The sequence below is a fragment of the Scaptodrosophila lebanonensis genome, unplaced genomic scaffold, assembly GCF_003285725.1.
Source record: "Scaptodrosophila lebanonensis strain 11010-0011.00,11010-0021.00 unplaced genomic scaffold, SlebRS2 tig00000131-arrow-arrow-pilon, whole genome shotgun sequence".
Classification (NCBI taxonomy): domain Eukaryota; kingdom Metazoa; phylum Arthropoda; class Insecta; order Diptera; family Drosophilidae; genus Scaptodrosophila; species Scaptodrosophila lebanonensis.
Genome location: NW_022060584.1, coordinates 1,053,436 through 1,068,570, shown reverse-complemented (window position 1 = coordinate 1,068,570; position 15,135 = coordinate 1,053,436). Strand labels below are relative to the sequence as shown.

At 38.1% G+C, this 15,135-nt stretch overlaps 2 protein-coding genes across 2 annotated transcripts; both read right to left on the bottom strand.

The window, feature by feature from the left end:
• Positions 1-4,248: 4,248 nt before the first annotated feature.
• Positions 4,249-6,709, bottom strand: LOC115628976. The gene is made up of 4 exons (XM_030525255.1): positions 6,575-6,709; positions 6,241-6,517; positions 5,751-6,030; positions 4,249-5,694 (listed from the first exon to the last, which is right to left on the bottom strand). Exons 1-4 carry the CDS (start codon positions 6,621-6,623, stop codon positions 4,510-4,512), a joined length of 1,791 nt encoding a protein of 596 aa, XP_030381115.1. The 5' UTR covers positions 6,624-6,709; the 3' UTR covers positions 4,249-4,509.
• A 3,397-nt stretch (positions 6,710-10,106) lies between these two features.
• Positions 10,107-12,238, bottom strand: LOC115629071. The gene is made up of 4 exons (XM_030525387.1): positions 12,172-12,238; positions 11,838-12,114; positions 11,348-11,627; positions 10,107-11,291 (listed from the first exon to the last, which is right to left on the bottom strand). Exons 1-4 carry the CDS (start codon positions 12,236-12,238, stop codon positions 10,107-10,109), a joined length of 1,809 nt encoding a protein of 602 aa, XP_030381247.1.
• Positions 12,239-15,135: the final 2,897 nt, after the last annotated feature.

Sequence of the window (15,135 nt, the reverse complement as noted above, 5' to 3'; positions counted from 1 at the left end):
GGTTTCTTATCGCCCTGCTCCCCCGATGACTTGAGGGCTAATCCGGCCATTTTAGTGCTGCAGCAATGCGACAGTGTCCAGGGTTATATAGAGGTGAGTGTGAACCGCCCCTGGAGGCAAGTTTTTAGATCTTAAGCGGGTAATCATTGCGGCATGTTCAACTTGCCACTTCCTGTTGCTACACTTATCTTAACGACTCTCTGGGTAAGCGGGCGCAAGCAACTTTACAAGTCTTATTATGCATCTTGAAATGGTGCTGGGGTGGGTGCTGGGGGGTGTTGGAATTATCACCCCTCATGGCGTTGATAAATTATCAAAGAGCCATGAAACTGCAGTTCGAGCTTAGCCGAAGGCCGTGGCCAATGCAACACGCACTCCTCGGGGATGAGATATTCTCACACAACCATCGACAGAGGGGTTGGCAATAATGGGTGGTGATTGCATCAAGTTCTCGTTGTTTTCTTTGCGCGACAAGTGCGGAGCGTTGGCGCCTCCGGGGAGCAATCAATCGTCGCTCGCCGGCGCCGAGTCCTTCGCTTCATTAGTTCACTCAGAGCCTGTGCCAAACATTAGTTTGATTGTAACACTCGCACGTATGTATGCACGACTACAATAACAACAACAATTTACAGCCAGCACTTTTCACGCCAGCTGTGCCAATGCAAGCAAGCCAGCAAGCAAGAAGTGTAAAGTGTGTGCGACTCTTAATGGAATTGAATTAAAAATTGTAACCATGACTGTTGAGTTGCCATTTTCATTATGTACTCGTATAGCACAGGCTCGGCCCCCACCCCCGCTCTCTTCAATCGATCCCATTCATCTCCACTCCATGCTCGCCATCTCTCTCCGGTTTTCTCACATTCTGCACTTGCCACAAGCATTTTCTATCATTTGTAAATTGAAATGCGCGCTGCAAATTCTTGCTTTGAGGCAAAAACTACGCGTGGTTGGTTGCCACTCAGTCAAGCAGGCAGGCAGTCAGGCCTGGCTACGCAGGCAGTCAGCTTCAGAGGAAGCTAAAAGCTGACTGCTACCTCTCTTTGTTATCCATTGCCATTGGCAGCTTAATGAAACGCAATGAAATGAGGTGAATGAAGTGTGCTTTTTGGCGCACTGGGTAGGAAAGTGTCAAGTGCAGTGCTTCTGATATTCCAAATGGCCTAACAGCCACAGGGGGAGTTCAACAAATGACAGAACAAAGTGGGAAAGAACTGTGGTCGAAGCAAATGAGATGTAAATTTGATGGGGTAGCTAGCTGGTCGAAGTTTGGAACGAAAATCACGCGAAGAGAGTGAAAGTATGAACTAGAGATCGATAGTAGGGGAGAGAAGATAGAAGACTAGAATAAATTAAAGCTGTCGAAGCACCAAATTTTAAAATGAACTAAACAACATATAGTCAAAGGAAAGAGTATCATTAGGTAACAATACTGAAAAACAATTAAGCAGGGTATTTATTTGTAATGCAGAGGAGAAAATGAGTCACATTCCTCAATGAAATATTCTCGAAGGACGCACACAATTAAATCAGAACAGCATAGAATGGATGCTAGGAAGAAAAGAAAACACTGCCAATATTGTAAGAAAACCATAGGCTGGTCGTTAAAATTTCAAATTCAATGTGTAGAAATCTGACGAAAAATAAAGCATCATTCAGAATAAAAAGAGAAAGAAACCGAAAGATTGATTGAAAAAAGAATAAAATGAGGAAATGAAATTAATTTTTACAAAAATTAAATATAATTAGACTTATCAGATAAAGATTTTGAACAAAACCATAGTCTGGTCGTTAATATTGACAAATTTGATTCGTAGATATCTGATGTATAGAAAATCGGATGCACATATTTAACATTTTTTAAAATAATCATTCAGTATAAAAAAAAAACAAGTAAGAATTATCGAAAAAAAGGATAAAATGAGGAAGTGAAATCAATTTTTATAAAAATAATTAAATATTATTAGTACTTATTAGATAAAGATTTATAGCAAAACTATAGGCTGGTCGTTAAAATTGATAAATTTGATTCGTAGACATCTGACGTATGGAAAATCGGATTTACTTAACATTTTTATAAAAAATCATTCAATATAAAAAGAGAAAGGAACCGGAAGATTGATTAAAAAAAGAATAAAATGAAGAAGTGAAATCATTTTTACAAACATGAAATATTATTAGTACTTATGAGATAAACGTCAAAAACTAATAAAATGCTGAATTTAATATTTGTGAAGGATGCTGGAAATTGTTATTTTTCGCAGTTTTTAATGATGACATTCATTTTTGCCCAAAAGGAGAATGCCTTGGTGAGGGTCGAATTATCTGTTATACCTACATATTTCATATTTGAGTGACAGCAACTGGTTAAGAGTACAACTTAACGCCCAGCTTGAATACTTTAACTCAGTTGGGAATGTCAGCTAGAGCTTAACGAGTATTTTAGGAATTAGCTGAGGTACCGAATAGTAGGTAAGCCATGCTGTTTGTATCTCGACAGACTCGGCTTGTGTATCCAGATATTTTCAAAAGTCTATATCTAATAGCGGCACTGAACCAATGTACTTAAATCTGTTTGTGCTTTCCGCTGTCCGTCTGTATGAGCGTCTAGAAGTTTTGAACAATAATAGGTAGGGCTGCCAAACTTGGCAGGTAAGCTCATACTGTATATATGTAATGCAACTATAATACAAATTTATAGTCTTTGCAAACTTTGACCAGTAAATGTATTTTAAGTTGAGTCTCCATCACTTTAGAAACATTCGAAACATTTCTGCAGAGCGTGGTCCTTAAACTTAGCTTGTCCTCTTTAAGATAAGGAAGGGCCATGTGCATGATCCCACCAAGTGATCTGACTAAGCTGTTACTTCAGAGATTTGAGTTTCAGTTGCATATCTCACTCTCTTCCTGCCATAAATTACTGCCGGAATGTCACATTTATGGTAATTCCTGCATAGGAACCCAGTCTCTTACATCGCTGCTGTGGCTCCCAACCTCAACCTCAACTACACTCGTACCACAAGCAAAGTCTCAATTGCAAATTGCAACAGCCAACGAGAGCAGTGAGGCATGCAATTTTCAAACAACAACAATAACAAGAATAATGACCTAAGGGCCTGGCAACATGCTGCTCCCAAAAACTTGTCGCGCTAAGCCGTCAACTGTCAGGCAACTGCCGATCTAGCTAGAGGGCCGGGGTTAGGGGGTTGGTTGCTATGCATTCCCATTCCTGATACAACATGCAGCTGTTTTGTTGCCCAAAATGCTTCCTGCCAGCGGCTGAGGGTTAGTTTGAGGGGTAAGGGCGCGGACTTGTCGCATGTCGCGTGTCGGCGGCTACTTTATGAGCCACCCTCTGCGCGCATGTCTGGGTCCCAGCTCCGAGCATGCCTTTCCACTGATTAGTCCAATAAGTTTGTAAAAAGTGTGGGTCCAACGCATCCGATTATCCACAGAGTTTTCTTTCAATGATTTATGACTGGCAATAAATGTTCGATGGGTTTTCATAATTATGTGCATGGCCGAGTCGTTTGCAATTGCCATATGTGCACATTATTTAACATAATTACTGCACAAAAGGACTGCAAATTTAAGTCCAGTCCAGTCAGTTTATTTTTTTTATTTTTAAATAAGTGTCATTTGCCATAAACCTTTCACATTTGCAATTAAAAGTGCAGCGAAAGTTGGCAGCTGATAAGCAACTGCAATTGTCAATATGTTGCAGTGGACAGTTAGTCCATTGGCACGCCCATTAAGGAAGGCGTAAAAAAGCCATTAAAGTGTAATATATTAAAAAATTCCATTCTATACTTTCATGTACACGAGTATATGTTTTTTTTTGTAACCAACAATGGCCATGCGGTTTTATTAATTTTCTTTTCGGGGAAGTATGCAGATAGAGAACGGAAAATGCATTATAGAACATTTTTATGGGGTATAAAATTACAAAGTGGGTAACACGATTTAAAAGAAGCAGAACAACAAAAAGTTGAGTTTAAAACAATAATTTTTATTCTTTGCGAATTAAAGAAAGCAGCATTTTAAATTAAACACTGTCTATAAATTTAGTAAAAATTAAAGCAGTTTATGAAAAATTATAGATTTTCGCCACTCTGGGTAATATCACAGCAAACATTTTAAAATGCAAAATGATAAATATTTGAAATCACAAAAATATTCTATTGAATTTTAAGATTACGTATTTACCAAAAATGAACATAATTCGACATCCATTATTTAGTAAAACGTTGGAGGTTTTTTCACACTAAGCCAGAATCAAATTTAATTATTACTCTGTAAAGTATATTAAAAAATAATAAAATAATTTATAATATTTTCTTTCCACTAGGTTTTAAGGTTATAGGATGTTTTTAGCGTTAGGTTAACAAGTTGTAATTAAAACATTTATGCTTCTTACAATCAGGAATATTCAGCATCGCTGATTATAAAAATATGGAAACAACTATAAGGCAGGGCTAGTACGTTTATTACAAATAATAATATAAGCGATGCCTAATGGGTGCAAATGCAATACTTCATTGCAGTTTTGTCTTTAATGCAATTGGAAGTGGTTTGATATTTATTTAGGCGGCTAATGTCGTCGATATTAATGGGAATGCCTCCTGTCTTCTTGTTCCATCTGACAGTTGCTGCAAAGAGGGATTTTTTTGGTTTTGTTTCGTATCGAAGGCGGAAGATCTGCTGTTTTCCTTCCGGATCATTCTTGGTCTTGGCTGAGATAATTTGAGAAAGCTTCAGCTTACTACATCGATGGCTAAGATGCCGTGCACTTAGGTAGGAATTCGTGGCTTTGATCAATTTCGATATAATTATCTTAACAACTCTATCAGCTGTGCTAATATTTTCGAACACGTTGCATGTACACCAGTGCGGTGTGATTCCCGCATCGGCACAGGTTCGATTCTCGGGAATTTCGAAGAAAACACTCCGGCATTTAGGACAGCTCGAGGCTCGAGGCAAATGGTTCGTAGATGTTTTTAATTGCAATATATGGTGAAGTGTGGCATAAATATCATAGGGAGATGACAGGCGGTTTCTATTTAGCTTTAAGGCTAGTTCGAAGGATGGATATTGTTGGCGAAACCATTTGGGAAGCCAAATGAACATATTTGGCAAACGTTCTTCCACAAAGCCACTCTTCAATTGTCTGAGCGGTCCAAAACGCATACCATGGTCGCTCAGAAAAAAAATGATGGAGTTATCCATTATTCCATTTTTTTTCAGAGTATGCATGTACTTGACCATTTTTTTATCCATGGATGAGGGCAAAAAGAACAGTGAGTGACTGAAACTGTTTGTCCAAAACAATCCGAACGTAGGTTGGGATCTTAAAAGATTTGTAAATTGCACTGCGTAGTCGTAAACATATTCGGCCATAAGTCGGCGACCCCGACAGTTCCCATTGCCTGAAAGAATTTTTTCAATGGCCAGCATAAATGGTCGGAGATAGTAATCAGTGGGGGGTTTCAGGAATCCTGGTATTAAATAATTAAAAGTAGCATAATAAGTCCAGTCCTCGGCATATGCGGTTTTATATCCATGTTTACTGTAATTTTTCCAGAGCAAGGGACAATCATTTAAGCCACCAACAATTTGGGGATGACAATATTTGTCAATTAACGAGTAATTGTAGCCCGACAGTAAGGCCATTAAATTAGGAAACGTATTGTAATGGATCTGTTATGGTATTAAACAGTTATACTTCCCGAACTTAAATGCATAGGATCACTTACTTTATTGTAACCTTGGAGCTCGTACCAGGACTGTTCTTGCAGATACTTGTATGTGAGCGGCATGGTACGTCGAAAGTTAATGCGAGACAATGAATCGATCCCCCATAGAAGAATGCTCGGTTTCCTGTGCTTCTGATTCTTCATTTTCTTAGGTGGATGCACAAAAGTGAATGCTTCTTTCAACACCTTTCTGCTATTCTTCGTTTTGCATATTGTAATGATTTCCTTCACATGGTGTGGAACCACGAAATCCTGACTGATATTTCTACATGGGCTCAGGCTAGAAGGTACAATTGAATTAGTTGTATTTTGTTTTAAATAAGAAAGTCAAGTGTCCGTCTGTATGAACGTCGATTATTCTGGAACAATAAGAGAACGGGACATCAATGTAGGAGTATATTCCTTCCCCACTCGAACAGAGTCCAAACCGATATTGTTTTATAAACCTATCACTCTACATTGGTGCATTGTGGATTAATGCATTACTTACGAGTATTTTCTATCTGCACTCCGTCCACGTCCACTTCGTTTAATTGATTGGTAACAGCAGCTGATGGTTTTAATATTCATGTGCAGTTTATATTGCTTTTTTTTGCTATTGAAGTTCACGGTTATCAGCTTTTTACTTTTATCACAAATTGTGTAATTTACTGGATTGTATATTTTCAATGCGTCGGCGGAAAATGGATTTATTTTGGGCATATGGCACTGGGAGGTATACACAAAATACCTATCCTCCATGTTCGGATCAACTGCAGGCGTTTCGACTGTAATTAAACAGAATTCTCAAAAAGCGCTGAGGAGCAAAATTATCCGTACACTACCGTGTTCTATTTTTATTTCTATCGAGTCGGCTTTGAATATATTCTGCATGTAATTGAAACGTATCAGGATTAGTCTCAAATAAAGACAACACAGAACAATATTAAATACGCATATAAGTATAATGAAGGGATTTCTTCGGTATTGTTCAATTATCATTTTTGATCTCAATATTCTAGATTTAAGTTTTCTTATAATATTTTTTCTAGTTTATTTGCGGTCTGTTCACAATGCCGTCTTAATTAACACTGCAACGGTAAATTTCAAAGTTCCATATATTAAATTCGTTCAGCAACGAAATTAGTATCGCTCAGATCATAGAGTAGGTTTTTATACTCTGTACATAAAATGTACAAGAGTATATTAGGTTTGCGGGAGCTGAAAATGTAACAGGCAGTATATTCTTGATCAGCATGACGAGACGAGTCGATCTAGCCCTGTCTGTCTGTCTGTCCGTCTGTCCGTATGAACACCTGGATCTCAGAGACTATAAGAGGTAGACACAAAGTATTGCACAAAGATGCGTTATGTATATACGCTGTGCAAGTTTGTTTTATTTTTTTTTTATTTTCACACCCCCCCCCCCCCCCCCTACTTCCCCCCTATGGGGGTTTTCCCGATTTTCCATTCGTATAATCGCCTATATCTAAGAGACTATAAGACCTACGGACACCAAATTTTAGTCCCAGATGCCTTATGAGAATACGCAGAAAATGTGTATTTTGGAATTTCCCTCCCTCCCCCCTCTCCCTCGCAAACCGCGATTTTCTCTAACTCCCGTAATTCTTGGAATTTCGAACTAAAACTTTGTAAATACCCCCAGTTAGTTATTATGTGTCCGTTTCACTATGATAGACTGATTTAACAAGAAGTTATAGCCATAAATATATTTTTGCTGCTGCAGCGCTGCTCAAGCGCTGCTAAACGCTGCTCAAACGCTGCCCGCGGCTGTTGTTGATGCTGGTGCTTTGGTTGACTGCACACATGTTTACACAGACACGAATAGATGCACATAGACATACATACACTCACACAGACGCAATTGCTATGTAAATGTGCAATTATAGACCATTTACGTGAGTTCGAATATCGAGAAAGGTAAAATCGATCAAAATTTTTTTTTTAATTTGTATATATATGTACAGAGTATTTAAAAGTCGGGACACCCGACTTTAGCTTTTTTACTTGTTATTATAATACTCTTATTTTCTCTTGAGTTGCAATTAGGACCACCGGCCCCTTACTTGGAGCAAGTATGTGTAGTTGAGGATTTTCTATGGCTATATCGACTTGTCTTGTCACCCTGATCAATAATATATAACGGAGGAAGATGTAGTCGGGCAGATCCTACAAAGTATACATATTCTTGATCAGATTCATGAGACGACCTAGCCCTGTCTATCTGTCTGTGTGTTCGTCCGGATCTCAGAGACTATAAGAGATAGAGACACCAAATTTTGCACAATGATGTCTTATGTGTGTACGCTATACGAGTTTTTTTATACCCTGTACCCGTAGGGTAAAAAGGGTATATTAGGTTTGTGCAAAGTATGTAACATACAGAAGGAAGCATCTCCGACCCCATAAAGTATATATATTCTTGATCAGCATGACGAGAGAAATCGATCTAGACATGTCCGTCCGTCTGTCCGTCCGTCTGGATGAACGCGAGGATCTCAGAAACTATAAAAGCTAGAATAACCAAAGTTGGCATCCAGATTCTCCTAGATCCGAGTAAGGACGAGTTTATTTTTTTTTTTAATTTCCCCCCCCTTCCCCCGCTGCAGAATTTCGTCAATAGCGTCCACATTTCAAATGCTACCTAAACCAAACTTTGCACACATAATTTATAAATAATTATCTCCTGTTTTTTATTCAATTCTGTCAATTCTAAGAAAAGTTATTAGCGCAGCAACAAGTTCGCTCTTCTTCTTACTCTTTTTGCTGCTGCTTTGGGCGCATATAACTCAGTGACGGAAGTTTCCCTGGGTACAGGGTATTACACTGTTGGGCTTGCTCGATTGTAGCGTTCTCTCTTGTTTTTTTTTTTTTGATTTTTCCCCCACTTTCCCCCTATGGGGGATTTCCCGATTTTCCATACGTATAATCGCCTATATCTCAGACACTGTAAGAGCTAGTGACACCAAATTGTAGTCCCATGTGAATACGTAGAAAATGTTCACTTTGGAATTGTTGTTGTTTTAGTTTCAACATTGGTCAAATTGTCGTTAAATTCATTTAATTTCAGTCCATTCACAAGGGACTGATCAATGATCTGTGATCAGTTGTCCCTGGTGATGGCGCCCCATAACTGAATCTCTGAAAATGTAATTGTCTATACAAATATTATACAAAATTGGTAAAATTCGGAATTGCAATCATGTTTTTGAGAAATTAAAGCCTTCCAAGCATGTGCAATGGGACGAGGCTGCTTATTAAGGAATTGCAGGACAATTTAAGTGTAGCAACTATTATCAACGGCCCAGCAACTGGTCAACCAGCTCATATACCGAGGATACCGATGATCCCATTTGATCATTTATGTAGGGCATGGGTTGTCGAGGGCCTTATTCCGATTAAATTATACACTCACTTTAGTTTTCTCAATTATTTTATTGTATAATTAACATTAGGTATGTAGGTCTGTTAGGTTATTTATTATTTAACATTTATTTAACTCATCGTTTGATTTTAGCACGAGCACACTCAATACCTCTTTCTGCCTCAACAACTCAGGCCCGACTCTGATCTGATGCTACTTATGCTGTTACTTCGTTTTCTTTCATTTCCTTCTCTTCCCCCTTGCATATGCCAACTGTCATTTCCTAACCAGGGCTGCAGTATGGCAGGGCTACTGTGTTATATTCTACCACTCCTACATTTATATGGCTCAAATTTCCGGTAGTTCCAAGTCCAAGTCTTCGATTTAGTAGGGATCGATGCTTTGCAGTATGTTGACCTATCACGGGTCGGAGCTCCTGAAAATCAATTTATTTTGCTACCACAACAAAAAAAACATCAAATATCTTTTACAGAGAACATCTGACCTAATAATGAATAACAAAAAAATCTAAAAATCCATCTATCCAAAATAAATTTTACTCCTTCTTAGTAACTTATAGCAAAAATTTAATACAAAATATATAAAAATTCATAATTTTGAAACATAAATTTAACTAATACACGTTATTTCATGATGGGCCGCCATAGGAACGATTGTCACAGAAATCATCTGTAAATAAAATTTAACTTCTTTATTTCAATACCGTAATGGGCCTGCTATAGCTTAACGAGCTGCCAGGAATGTTTTTGAATAGCCACCATGACATTAAATTACTTGCACTCTCGAAAAATTCTGTAAGACTGGTCACTTACTATTCATAAAATTATATAAAAATGTCAATCTGTCGTGTTATACCAAAGCTGCAGGCAACATAATAATAAAATTAACAAAAAATATATCATATTGACTGTAAAGCACTGAAGCTCTTTCCCTATAGGGATATATTAAATAAGGAATATAAAAGGCAGTGCTTAATGGGCGCAAATGCAATACTTCTTTGCCTTAGAATCGGCGATGCATTTTGAAAGCTTTTTGTGTTTATCGAGGCGGCTAATGTCGTTGATATTAATCGGAATGCCTCCTGTCTTCTTGTTCCATCTGACAGTTGCTGCAAAGAGGGATTTTTTTGGTTTTGTTTCGTATCGAAGGCGGAAGATCTGCTGTTTTCCTTCCGGATCATTCTTGGTCTTGGCTGAGATAATTTGAGAAAGCTTCAGCTTACTACATCGATGGCTAAGATGCCGTGCACTTAGGTAGGAATTCGTGGCTTTGATCAATTTCGATATAATTATCTTAACAACTCTATCAGCTGTGCTAATATTTTCGAACACGTTGCATGTACACCAGTGCGGTGTGATTCCCGCATCGGCACAGGTTCGATTCTCGGGAATTTCGAAGAAAACACTCCGGCATTTAGGACAGCTCGAGGCTCGAGGCAAATGGTTCGCAGATGTTTTTAACTGCAGTATATGGTGAAGTGTGGCATAAATATCATAGGGAGATGACAGGCGGTTTCTATTTAGCTTTAAGGCTCGTTCGAAGGATGGATATTGTTGGCGAAACCATTTGGGAAGCCAAATGAACATATTTGGCAAACGTTCTTCCACAAAGCCACTCTTCAATTGTCTGAGCGGTCCAAAACGCATACCATGGTCGCTCAGAAAAAAAATGATGGAGTTATCCATTATTCCATTTTTTTTCAGAGTATGCATGTACTTGACCATTTTTTCATCCATGGATGAGGGCAAAAAAAACAGTGAGTGACTGAAACTGTTTGTCCAAAACAATCCGAACGTAGGTTGGGATCTTAAAACATTTGTAAATTGTACTGCGTAGTCGTAAACATATTCGGCCATATGTCGGCGACCCCGACAGTTCCCATTGCCTGAAAGAATTTTTTCAACGGCCAGCATAAATGGTCGGAGATAGTAATCAGTGGGTGGTTTTAGAAAACCTAGTTTTCGGTAATTAAACGTAGCGAAATCAGTCCAATCCTCGGCATATGCGGTTTTGTATCCATGCTTACTGTAATTTTTCCAGAGCAAGGGACAATCATTTAAGCTACCAACAATTTGGGGATGACAATATTTGTGAATTTTCGAGTAATTGTAGCCCGACAGTAAGGCCATTAAATTAGGAAACGTGTTGTCTTCGATCTGTTATGGTATTAAACAGTTATACTTCCCGAACTTAAATGCATAGGATCACTTACTTTATTGTAACCTTGGAGCTCGTACCAGGACTGTTCTTGCAGATATTTGTATGTGAGCGGCATGGTACGTCGAAAGTTAATGCGAGACAATGAATCGATCCCCCATAGAAGAATGCTCGGTTTCCTGTGCTTCTGATTCTTCATTTTCTTAGGTGGATGCACAAAAGTGAATGCTTCTTTCAACACCTTTCTGCTATTCTTCGTTTTGCATATTGTAATGATTTCCTTCACATGGTGTGGAACCACGAAATCCTGACTGATATTTCTACATGGGCTCAGGCTAGAAGGTACAATTGAATTAGTTGTATTTTGTTTTAAATAAGAAAGTCAAGTGTCCGTCTGTATGAACGTCGATTATTCTGGAACAATAAGAGAACGGGACATCAATGTAGGAGTATATTCCTTCCCCACTCGAACAGAGTCCAAACCGATATTGTTTTATAAACCTATCACTCTACATTGGTGCATTGTGGATTAATGCATTACTTACGAGTATTTTCTATCTGCACTCCGTCCACGTCCACTTCGTTTAATTGATTGGTAACAGCAGCTGATGGTTTTAATATTCATGTGCAGTTTATATTGCTTTTTTTTGCTATTGAAGTTCACGGTTATCAGCTTTTTACTTTTATCACAAATTGTGTAATTTACTGGATTGTATATTTTCAATGCGTCGGCGGAAAATGGATTTATTTTGGGCATATGGCACTGGGAGGAATACACAAAATACCTATCCTCGATGTTCGGATCAACTGCAGGCGTTCCGACTGTAATTAAAGAGAATTCTCAAAAAGCGCTGAGGAGCAAAATTATCCGTATACTACCGTGTTCTATTTTTCTTTTGAAATGTGTAGTTTGCTTTATCGAGTCGTCTTTCAATATATTCTGCATGTAATTGAAACGTATTATGATGAGTCTCAAACAAATACAACACATAACAATATTAAAGAAGAATAGGGGACTATTTAAGAAGTTCCTTTGGAAATGTTGCACGAAAATGGTTAGTCTTGCTCTAAGTTTTCTTGATTTTCGTTTTCCTATTAGCATTTTTGTCCAGTTTATTTGCGGTCTGTTCTCAATGCCGTCTTAATTTACACTGGAACTGTAATTGTTAGGGTTCCATACATTTACTTCGCTCAGCGTTCTGTGTAATTAGTATCGCTCAGATTATAGAGTGTGCTTTAATTCTAATTTCCGATGTGATGGTTTTGTTTTGATAAAATTTAATAAAATATACTTGATATTTAATTAAATTATATATCTGATGTTTGAATAATGCGTCTTGAAGAATTCCTTTTATAAATGCTCTTTAGTGTGTAGATATTGGCAAATAAATTGGATCAGAAGATAGTGAAGTTTCGAAGATTGTTATTAACAGCAGATCGGACTAAGATGTGTCTCTAGCATTTATGCCGAAAAACATGTCTTTTTACAGAGCGTTAAATTGTAACTATGGAAAATATATTTATATATTAATAGCTCCAGCTTGCCTTGTGTTTTCCAGGTAGATGTTGATGTTTAAGGCCAGCTTTTCTTTTTGAAATTTAATTTCATGCGGATTTTTCGAAGCAATCAGGAAAAGAACAAGTAAAAAAGCTAGAGTCGGGTGTCCCGACTTTGAAATACTCTGTACATATGTTTAGAATAATTATAGAAATTAAAAAAGTAAGAGAATAAAAAAAAAAAATTTGATCGATTTTACCTCTTTTGGTATTCGAACTCACGTAAAGGGTGTATAATTGCACATATACAAAGCAATTGCGTCTATGTGAGTGTATGTATGTATATGCTCGTATATTCGTGTCTGAGTAAACATGTTAGCAGTCAATAAAACAGCAACATCAACAACAGCCGCGGGCAGCGTTTGAGCAGCGCTGCAGCAGCAAATATATTTATGGCTATAACTTCTTGTTAAATCGGTCTATCATGATGAACGTACGGACACATAATTACTAACTCGGGGTATTTACAAAATTTTAGTTCGAAATTCCAAGAATTGCGGGAGTTAGAGAAAATCACGATTTGCTGGGGCGAGGTGGGGTGGAGGGGAATTCCAAAAAACACATTTTTTTCGTATTCACATAAGGCATCACATTTGGGGTCCCTAGCTCTTATAGTCTCTGGGATATAGGCGATTATATGAACGGTGTTACGGAAAAAGTGGGAAGGAAAATCAAAAAAATAAAATAAACTCGTATAGCGTACACACATAAGGCATCTTTGTGCAAAATTTGGTGTCTCTAGCTCTTATAGTCTCTGATATCTAGATGATCATACGGACGGATAGACAGACAGGGCTAAATCGACTCGTCTTGTCATGCTGATCAAGAATGTATATCTTTGTGGGGTCTGCCACGCCTACTTCTGTCTGTTACATTTTTCAGCTCGCGCAAACCTAATATAGTATACTCTTGTACATTTCATGTACAGAGTATAAAAATGTATGATTAAAATATTTTACGTATAAAAAGTTGTAGAACAACTGATTTTATTCCTTACAGTACGCCATTAACACTATCGATAGTTACTCACAAATAAAACCATTCAAACTCTCGATAGTGTTATCGATACTTTTGCAGCAGTATGCGCAGTAAGTATTAGGGTTGTAAATAAAGTACAAAGCATCATTTTACCCAATCGATATATTGTCAAGTGCCGTCGATTGTATTCCGATAAATTGCGACAAAAAATCGATGCATCGATTCATTTATTTTTGTTGTTTGTTGGTTTTTTTTTCGCTATTTATGTGAAATTTAAATTTTGTTTTAATTTTTGCAAAAACATCAATGTATTGCGTTCAAACAAACATTCAAAAAAATCGAGTTTTCATTATCCGATTTTTAAAAATTTTTGTTTTTTTACAAACCTAGTGATTATCCTTTATTTTCATATTCATGTGTATTTAAAGGAATACTCGCTCTCCCACTTAAATTGCAAGCTGTGTTTGTAAAGGATATTTCTGAATCGGCCTGCTGAATATAATGCTTGAGCTGCTTCGCGATAATTTTATGGTCAGCTGAGCCGCCGCAGCCATATTGCCAAGCCCTTTTTAATGGGCCTGGCATTAATAAAAATGCCGCACATGTGACGACGCTGGGCTTGTCCCTTCGACTGCACAAATACAACAAATGCGATGCTTAAATGAGCATTTCATATTTTCCCAGCCCCCTCCCCCTCCCTGCAACTATGAAAGAACTTTTCATGCAACGCATTGCAACTGACGCTTTAAGTTTTCAATTTTCCGCACTATCAACGTCAGAGAGGAGCCGCAGCCGGACTCGGCGAGTGCCGCCTCTAGCCATGTACGCACAAGTTGGCAAATTGCAGCTGCATCCGCCCACGGCCATGTTTGGTCCACTTTATTTACATGGCGGCACATTACATCGTTTCTGACGTCACACTCCAGCCCCAGTCTGAAGCGCTTTAAGGGCAGTCAGCCAAGACAGAACCGACTGACAGCTAAATGCGTTGCACTTATGCTTAAAAACATGTACGATGCGCGCAGACAGCACTCAGTGGCAGAGTGCTGGATGCTCTTTGGCTCACAGCACACACACACACACAAAATGTGCCTTAAATTGAAAGGATGCAGCTGAAGCGTTTTTAATTTTGAGCTAAGCGGCTGATTTTGACTGGCTCTGACTGAATGCTCGCTGCTTCTACCGCTCTAACGTTCCATCCATGAATGACAAATTATTGCCATTATTTTTTTTGGTAACTAACAAGGCAGCTAACAAGACTGACATTGAAGAAAAATGTACGGTTCGACAGGGTGACCGATGTTTTGT